The sequence below is a fragment of the Pseudonaja textilis genome, chromosome 1, assembly GCF_049901715.1.
Source record: "Pseudonaja textilis isolate UNSWEBS1 chromosome 1, rPseTex1.2, whole genome shotgun sequence".
Classification (NCBI taxonomy): Eukaryota; Metazoa; Chordata; class Lepidosauria; order Squamata; family Elapidae; genus Pseudonaja; species Pseudonaja textilis.
Genome location: NC_141990.1, coordinates 231,373,529 through 231,383,493, shown reverse-complemented (window position 1 = coordinate 231,383,493; position 9,965 = coordinate 231,373,529). Strand labels below are relative to the sequence as shown.

At 41.6% G+C, this 9,965-nt stretch overlaps 1 protein-coding gene across 1 annotated transcript; it reads left to right on the top strand.

The window, feature by feature from the left end:
- The first annotated feature begins 498 nt into the window (after positions 1-498).
- LOC148128088 (uncharacterized) lies at positions 499-5,943 on the top strand. The gene is made up of 4 exons (XM_087922957.1): positions 499-604; positions 1,669-1,773; positions 2,739-2,870; positions 5,640-5,943. Exons 1-4 carry the CDS (start codon positions 516-518, stop codon positions 5,755-5,757), a joined length of 444 nt encoding a protein of 147 aa, XP_087779083.1. The 5' UTR covers positions 499-515; the 3' UTR covers positions 5,758-5,943.
- Positions 5,944-9,965: the final 4,022 nt, after the last annotated feature.

Here is a 9,965-nt window from a genome sequence, read left to right as displayed (position 1 = left end):
AAATGATAATCAGATGGTAGCCCATAAGCCTTCATGGGGAAAGGATTTCAAACCTGGGTCACCAGCAGCCTGTGAGATCCTTAGGAGTCATTATTTTTCAAAGTGGTTTGCAAAATAACTCAGCTGATTATTATACAATCCTTTGCTATCCTTGCCCATCTCATCCAGGGAGAGTTATGGACATTGGACAGGCATACAGTAGATGAATCTACAGTATGCTAAAATTCCTTACATATAAGTCAGATTCCAACTTGCAGAAGAATTCTGACTGAGATTCATGGGAAGACAAACTAATATATCTGGAAGCAGGGTGTATTTTTCTCCCAATGGCCCTTTGCTTATATAACAAGATTAATGGATACTGATTGGTTGGTTGGTTGGTTGATTGATTAGTTGGTTGGTTAATTGGTTTATTGGTTGACAACTGCATTGAAACAACATGCAATTTTCAGATATCAAAAGACAATAATTTTTTATTACTCATAAATGTTGGTTTGGATTTTTTATGAAGCATCATGACATCAGCAGTGACTGGACTTTGGCAGCTAGCTGTGGCAGTGATGATCTTGATTCATATGTCCACATCGCTTCCTTCACTGGAAAGGTAAAGTCATTTCTATAAATTCCTTCTATAGCTCCAGATTTCTAATTTTAGAGTTTGCTTAACCATTCAAAGATGATCTGATTTTAGCCAGAAAGTGATAAGTAACCTTTTCACAAATACTCAGACAGCTGCCTTAATTCCACAGATGAGCATCAAGCAATGTTGGCATTCAAGGAGATACTTTCCATTGTTCATGATGCACTTGGACAGTCTGATAAATGCTTGATTGATCACCCATATCACCTCTGTGAATTTGCAAAAAGAAGGCAGAAGGAGAGGAAAGGCAGGATATGGGATATATTGAAACCTGATTAATTTAGAATATTCAGCATCTGTTCACCACCTGAAAATAATTGAATATTCAGATTATATATTGGGCCAAGTATGTTAGTCACTAATTCTAACTTTCTCCTGTGCTTCACATCCAAACTAGTTGCTGATTAACAGGGTTTTTTTTCTGCATAGCTAAAAGTCCAGGAAGAAGATTGCCGTATTTGAAGCACTATAGTATACATTGCAGTTCAATTAATTCAAAATACAGGTGGTTGAAGAAATACAATACTTTATCGGAGAAATAAAAATGAGTTGAAATATTACTTATTTTGTAGTTCTAAAGTTTTTTAGAGTTAAAAACCCCTGCAGAAAGGAAACTGTTAACATAAACATATGAACAGCAGTCCATTTTCCAAATTGACAGGTTATTCTCCCTCACTCAAAGGAAAAAGACACGAATATTTCCTTCTCCAGTCATGCTCTAAATCCAATTGCACATATTCAGTTGCTAAATTCTAGAGAACTTGGTTTAAGAAACAAGAATAAAAACTGAAAGACAGGTAATATATTGTATGAGCCTTATAACTCCAATTCTTCAGTTGCATGGAGTCAGCCTTACACTCCCTTTCCCCTCTTTTTTTAAAAATCTGGAGAGTAACAAAAGTCCAGACATTGGTGGATTAGTTTTTATATAGCAGAGAAATGATAGATAATGTTTGTTATCACAGAGATAGTGAACATTGCAAGGACAAAGTATACAGTAACTCACAGTTATTCTTTGCCAATCCTAGACACCAGCGGCAAATTGAACTCAAATTGATGCATGATGCAGGAATGAGAAGAGAATATGAAAAAGCTGCCAAGTTACTTGAAACACTGATGAATTACAAGCGCAGGTAAAAAAAAAAAAGAATGGTAAATAAAAACTTGCTGAACTATTCATAACCATAGACAGGTAGTACCTATTTACTTGACAGATGTGAAGGATCTCAAATATAATGTTCCCAAATTTTTAGATCATTATTATGATTTTTGCAGAAGATAAGTGATAAATGGACCTCCCCTCCTCTCCCTCCCTCCCTCCCTCCCTCCCTCTCTCAATCCTTGAACAAGAATTCTGCAAACAATAGCAGATGAATCAATTATATAGGGAATGCCAGAAATTCTGGGAGCTTCAGGGCTAATATGTGAAGGACAGTAAGCTGGAGAAATGTGCTTCAGGAAATCAGGAACATCCTTAGCTTTGAGATGTGGGAAAACTGCACGTTTATTTAAATAGTTTCCTAGGAATTATTTTTACGATGTGTATGCATTATCTTACAATTTACATCTGCTTTTGGGTTGATGGGATGAGAGTTTTTACAGAAGATGGAAGAATTATAACATATAGATAGTCTGTGACTTACAGCAGTTCATTTAGTGACCATTCAATGTTACAACAGGCTGAAAAATGTGACTTAGGGCCGTTTTTTTACAGTTACAACCTGTGCAGCCTAATCACACAATAGTGTGATTAAAAATTCAGATTCTTGGCAACTGGTTCAGATTTATGACCATTGCTATGTCCCAAGGTTGTGGGATCACCCTTTGCAACCTTCTCACAGGCAAAGCCAACGGGGAAGTCAGGTTCATTTAACAACCGGGTTACTAACTTATTAACTGTGGGGATTTCACTTAACAACTGGCAGGAAAAGTTGTAAAAGGGGGCAAAACTCACTTAACAAATATCTCACTTAACAACAGAAATTTTGAGCTCAATTGTGGTCATAAGTTAAGGACTACCTGTATATGGGTACCTATTGGCAGAGTGGGTTTTTCTTAGCTTTAATCACACACCTGGTGCTCTTCCCTTGTACACAAGCATCCCGAGGTCATCTGGAGCAGAGGATGACTCTGACTTTTTTGATAAAGATGCCAGAGATTCATGGAGTTCAGAAGACAAACTTCTTAAGCTGAAGACCTGCTTGCAATATGTACAGAATCTTGATGCAAGGTAAGAGCAGCCGAAGGCCTTCACCAACTGCTGATCTTGAAAGTTGAAAATGTTGAGAACCAGGAAGGAAATAGCCAGACTCAGGAGGCTGAATGCTTTTGTAGCATTAGGAAGGTCAAATCTGAGGAGACGGTACATGACAGCTTTTATCTAGAAACCAGCCACTAAATTATATCAAATTCCCCATTCTTATCAAACATCCATGGAAGCAACTGCAGCTGTATTGTGGAGGTAGTTCTCATTTAGCAGCAGCCCCATAAAGCAACCATTCGCAATTGTGACGGTGATGAAAAAAAATAACTTTGCAACCAGTCTTTGCATTTTTGACCTACATAAAGCAAAGGACACCAGAATGAAGAACATAAGCATAGTTTCACTTAGCAATGGTTTCACTGAACAACAGAGTTGCTGGTCCCAGTTGTGGTCACTCAACAAGGAGTACCAGTAGTTGCTCTTTGGCTGATGAGTTTTCTGCGTTTTGAATTCTATGCAACCAGTTTAGAACTTTCACTTGTCACAGTATGCTTACAAATTACTCTCGTCCTACAAATACACTAACGTTATTTCCCCTCCACCCCCAAGCACATCATCTCTCCTTGCTGATCAACACTGCCTGATCCCAGGGCTTCTTAGTAACATCTCAAACCAGGAATATTGGGGTCAACAAAAATGCCTCTTATTTTTCTGCTGGCAAAAGGAAGGTACAAAAGCTGAATCAACTCTATTGATTCACTAACTTTAATTGGCATCAAAGCCAGTGCAAGTTATGTCGTCTCAGGACACATTGTACTGAGGTGTTATGCAGAATCCCAAAGAAAGAAGATTCTGGGCTCTGGAATAGGAACAATAGCCAATATGGAAATAATTTGGTAACCCTCCTCCCTGTCCCTCCATTTGTCAACACTGGGCCTTCTTGAACTTCTCAGTTCATTGCAGTGTAGTTGGGGGTGGGTGAACCTTCCCTGTGAACATTGCAAGAAAGGTGACCACGTAAGAGCATAAATAACTTGCACCTTCAGCTACTAGTTGTGCATTAAGCAACATAGGGAATTACTTGGCTAGTCACCTGTGCAAAGTACTCTTTATTAGCCTGATGTTTCTCTGAATTTTGTTTGTAGCGACAAAGAAGCAGTGGTGGGATTCAAATAATCCAACAACCGGTTCTCTGCCCTAATGATTTCTCCCAACAACCAGTTCACCAAACTGCTTAGAAAGTTAACATCCGGTTCTCCCGAACTAGTGTGAACCGGCTGAATCCCACCACTGCAAAGAAGTGTAGGTCTACTGCTGGGGTTCAGTTTAGGGACTGGGGTTTCAGGAAGATGGAGGGACTGAGGTTACAGACAGTGGTGGGTTGCTGCCGGTTTGGACCAGCTTGCCCGTACCGATAGTTCCAACCACCTGCTGGGCCCACGCCCTCACCCCGGTGCTATCCCACCCTATATATCTGGCTCACTCGCCCCACCCACGCAGCCCATCTGCTTTCTGGTCTCACCCACTCTACTCACCACAGCTGCTGCTGCACAGGGAATCCCTGTGGTTTTGCAGCTGTGTGCAAGCGAAAGGGATGTGCACGCACATGCTCACATTTTTGGTTCTGCACGAGGTGAACTGATTGTTACAGTATGCGCAACCCACCTCTGGTTACAGAGCAGGAGAAAATGATTTAAAAAATGGACGAGGAAACGGATCTCTCATTTCCTGCTTCTGGATGTGAGGGTGAAGCCAGAGATGGTTCAGAAAGTCTGGTGGAGGCGGTGACATTGGGAAAAGAACCAATAGCGCTTCCCCTCAGCCACTAACCTTTAGTTTTAGGCCAACATGCAATTGTCATCCCTGTCAGGCTGCATCTTCCGATGAGTCAGTCAGGACCCCCTCCCCCAGTCAAGGTGCCCTACTGCACCTTGCTCTGTGCTCTCACAGAGTTTCCTTGTGGCCCTGAGAAAATGACAACCTTCAACTGGCCATAGTACAGGGCAGGGGTGTGGCAAAACTGCCTCTTGTAGCAACTGTGGATCATACAAAGTTGATGGATGAGTGTCCTAAGTCCTGAGGGGGAAACTCTCTGCGGTTGAGAGGCAGGATGAGCTAAGAACGTCTACCATGTGAATGCCTGTCCCATGGCAGGCAGAAACATTACAGATCTGTCTTTGCAGTATAAAGGGCCGTGGTGGCACAGCGGTTAGAGTGCAGTACTGCAAGCTACTTCTACTGCCTGCTGGCTGCCTGCAATTTGGCAGTTCAAAATTCAGCAGGCTCCAGGTTGACTCAGCCTTCCATCCTTCCGAAGTGGGTGAAATGAGGACCTAAATTGTTGGGGACAATATGCTGACCCTGTAAGCTGCTTAGAGAGGGGTATAAAAGCACTGTGAAGCAGTATATAAGTCTAAGTGCTTTTGCTATTCCTTCTGGAGTAGAGCTTGAGTCAACAAATCACAGTTTCCTAAGGCCTACTACACTGTGGAAATCCTGGCTTATAGCCATCCCTATTTGGTTTCCCATGACTTAAGACTGTGAGATAAGGTTCAGTAAACAAACAGGCAGATGGAGGAGAGCCTGGGTCTCCAACCTTGGCAACTTTAAGACTTGTGGACTCAGCTTTGCTGGCTGAGGAATTCTGGGAGTTGAAGTCCTCCAGGTTTAAAGTTGCCAAGGTTGGAGACCCTGCTGTAGAGCAGCTTCTAGATTTAGTAATGATGGGAAGGCAGAGTCCTAGGACTGCAGGAATGTCAGCCAATCCCAATTGCACTCTGTTTTATCTGATGACAGCTTTTCAGACAGAACAGCCAATGGTGCAGTTCAGACCTTGATACACTCCATTTGCCAACTGATTGCAAAAATGAAAGAGGAAGCCTCTGGAGCAGCAGTTCATGGAAGTCAGGAGTGACATATCCAGTACTGAGAGGATTCTCACACAAGGAAATGGCCACTTCCGTTTGTCCAGCCTAAAAAGAAGATAGTTTCAGAAGAGACAAATGGCTAAACCTATGAAATTGTTTTAGATAATGCTGTCCAGATTCTGTAAATTAAGGGAAATGGAACATGGAAAGAAATAGATTTAGTTTTTGGAAGAATCAAAGACATCCATCATTCTTTCAGCTTCACCAAATTCTAATAAAATAATATAGCAAGAAACAAAAAAGACTCTATTGTTATTTTGTTTGTGATGCTCAGTTACCAAACCTAGCAAAATAAAGTTTATTTGTAAACTAGACACATTTTTGTTAAGATAAGCCTTTAAAAGATATCTTGAAGTAAATAACAAAGGGGGCCAGACAACCCTGTGTGGCCTCTGGCTTCCAGTTTGCTTTACTTCAGATATAGCCTGGCCTTTAAAAAAAACCTGGCAAAACAAATAAGCTAAATAATTCTAATCTATCTTGAGGAAGCATCAAAATATCTTTATAGTATGCTGATTTGTATGCTGCATAGGAATATTAGCCTGAGTTCCAGTTCACTTCCAAGAAGCAACAATTCCACTAAATTACTTTTAAGGCATAGCATCAATTCAGAAACTTTGCATCCATTACCCTAATCTGAAAGCACTTGTCTTGGTGGGTACTTCCTCAACAGACTGCATCACTTTCCTTCCCCATCTCTCACAAACTGTGATTATCTGTGATGGCCTTGAACTCCCAACACTGCAATATGGAAGTCGGGGTCTGAAAACTGCTGCTCATACTAGGATTCCATAGATCTCATAGTAACTAAAACAATTCCACAGCCCAAGTGTTCCAACTCCAAGCAAAAACAGTGATAACTGGTTGTTTGCACTCCCCTGTATATATTTTTATATCAGCCTTGACACTTTCATTTGATCATGTACCAAAAAAAAGTCAGCAGTTCCTGTGTGTCAGAACTGGAAAACTATCAAAATACTTTTCCTCACAAAAGATGTGCAGCTCAGGAGGCAAAATGTGGCAAAATAAGTCTTTTTGAGAATGAGGAACAGAGCTAACATTGTTCAATCACTGAAGTTCTCAGCCACAGTGTCTGTGGGAGGCAAAGGAAGTGGGTAGATGACAACCTAAGGATCAACACATCTTGTTGCAAATAATGCAGTTCTGTTGGAAGAAATATCCTTCTGAGTTCAATTCCAAGTGGGGAAAAAGACACTGGAAACATGGAGGCTATTTGGAAAGATGGTTTAATGGTGGACAGGACCACATGGCTTGGAGCTCCAAAGTGAAAAGGAAGAGCACATGCTTCAAGATGTTGGATGAAAGAAAAGGAGCGAGGGCTGAGATGTTGAGAGACCCTTAGTTATATACCCTCTGTTTATATAACCTTAATGTTTCCTGTTCCTGTGTAAGAAATGTGTCCCATTGGCTGTCAGACTCCCAGGGGCAGGGGTCCTTCTCAAGCCAGGTGGTGAGATGGGCAGAGGCCTTTGTTATGTAGAATATTCTGGCCCAGTTTTTAATGGCCCACCCGTTAACAAAGGTGGGGATGAGCTTCTGCTTCTGAGGTGAGTTTCTGCTTCTGAGTTTTTACTTCTCTTTTTAGGGGAAATATTCTGCCTTTTTAATATTTCCTAGGATATTACATTTTTCTAGGAGAGGGGTGGGTGCTAACTTACTACAGTTCAAATATTTGTGTCAGATATCATGAGGCAAGTGTTACACTGTCTTCCCTGCAGGACAGTGTCCTGGCTGGTGTGTATTGTCATCGTGGGGTTTTTTGGTTGTTGTTTGTTTGTTTGTGACTGCTGCTGTTCTGAGCTTTCTTCAACTGAAGCAGAATCTTAACATGGAAATGCCATGGGATGATTAGAAATACTCCAGCCACATATTAGCATTGAGCGGGAAGCGTGGAAACCTCTTAGAGTAGATATAGCTCATTCTGTTAAATATGGGAGCTACTTTTTTGAGAGAATTTTTATAAGACGATATTCCACCAGCAATGGCTGTTATGTCCCTTTTCTGCCAAATGCTGATTAAAAGTTCCTTTATACAGCTGTGGCCCTTTCAGATTATTCAGATTAATTGTTTCAGATCTCACATGAGCACTGTACCTGACTCTTGTTCAAAAAGGCAGCCGGAAAAAAAAAGATGCAGCTGCTTTAAGAAGTGCAATAAAGATATATTGCCTTAATGGTTTGATTCATGAAAGAGCAGCAAAAAAATCTCAACAAATGAATGCTCTGTCTTACATATTGGCAAAAAAATAATAATCAGAAAATAAAATACAAGCTGAATAGTCAAGACTTTGTTGATGATCCAAACTCTGTCAAGGACGTTGGAGTACTCATCTCTAATGATCTAAGTGCTAGAGCCCACTGTAACTACACAGCCAAAAAGGCATTAAGAGTTGTTAACCTAATCCTACGTAGCTTTTTCTCTGGTCATATCACACTAATAACTAGAGCATACAAAATATTTGCTAGACCAATACTCGAATACAGCTCATCAGTCTGGAACCCACATTACATATCTGATATTAACACAGTTGAGAAAGTCCAGAAATATTTCACAAGAAGAGTTCTCCACTCCTCTACTCATTGCAGAATACCTTATGCCACCAGACTTGAAATTCTAGACCTAGAAAACCTAGAACTACACTGCCTTTGGTGAGATCTAAGTATAGTATATAAAATCATACATTGCAATGCCCTACCTGTCAATGAATACTTCAGCTTCAACCATAACAGTACAAGAGCACACAATAGATCCAAACTCAAGGTTAACCGCACCAAACTTGATTGCAGGAAATACAACTTCAGCAACAGAGTGGTCAACGTCTGGAATACTCTACCTGATTCTGTGATTTCTTCCCCAAACCCCAAAAACTTTAACTTTAGACTGTCTACTATTGACTACACCCCTTTCCTAAGAGGTTTGTAGGCGGCATGCATAAGCGCACCAATGTGCCTACCGTCCCTGTCCTATTGTTTCTTTTTATTTTTCTTATATGCATCCATTTCATGTATCCATAACTATGTCCATACTTATACCTGTTATCTTATAATTGCTTGACAAATAAATAAATAAATAAATAAATAACCTTTCCATGCTTGTGCGGAGCTCCAGGGGGAGGGGGCAATTGACTGCTTTTATGAAAGGAGGAAGGCTCTATCTTTGCACAAGACCTGAATCATTTCATTCAGAATATGTGATGGAGTCGGATTAGGAATCTCAAGATCAGGGGTGTGAAACTCACATCATCACGGAGGTATCATGTGACGTATCGGGACTTTCCCCCCCCCCCCTTCGCTAAATCAGGCATGGGCATGGCCAGCGCATGACACATCCAGCCCACAGACTGGGAGTTTGACAGCACTGTTCTAGGTGCCTGTTCCTAGGAGACTGAGAGTTCAATAGGAAAAGAAAATATAACTACACCTCTCTCTCCCTCCCCCCAAAATGATCTCTCAATGAAAAAGTTTTATTGTGATACTTGTTTCCACACCCCTCAAGAATCCTGCTAATAGATCAGTTGGCGCGAGGAAGTTTTCAATAGACTATAAATCTTATAGAAATCTCCACTGTTCAAAAGGCTTTGTGTCTCGGACAGTGGTGGCTAACCTTTTTGGGGTCCTGTGCCAAAAATTGTGTGTGTGCTTGTGCATGCGCATTTGTGTGCCAGGACCCAGAAGGCAATGTGCACCCCCATGCCCCCTGTGCATGCGTGTGCAATCCCTGCCACTGCCCCCCTTACCTGCACTGCACCTCCCAGCTGATTTTTGGCCCACTTGAGGCCTTTTTCAGCCTCCCAGAGGCTTGAGGAAATCTTCTGCAGGCTTTGCAGGCTGAAAAATGGGCCCATTTTGTCACTTCCGGTATTTCCAGAAATACAGGAAGTGACGAAATGGGCCTATTTTTCGCCCTGCATAGGTTTTCCTCAAGCTTCTGGGAGGCAGAAAAAGGCCTAAACAGGCCAAAAATCAGCTGTGAGGAGCGCAGTTGCACAGTGAGGTAATGTTGCCTGCAACTCACCTGCCGGCACAAATGGCTCTGCGTGCCACTTGTGGCACGCGTGCCATAGATTCACCATCACAGGTATAGGAAGTTTGCTTTGTGCTAGGAAATGAGCAAGAAGGTTTCTGTGATTCCCCCCACCCCACCCCGGCCTGGCCTCTTTGAGGTTCCTGAGTTG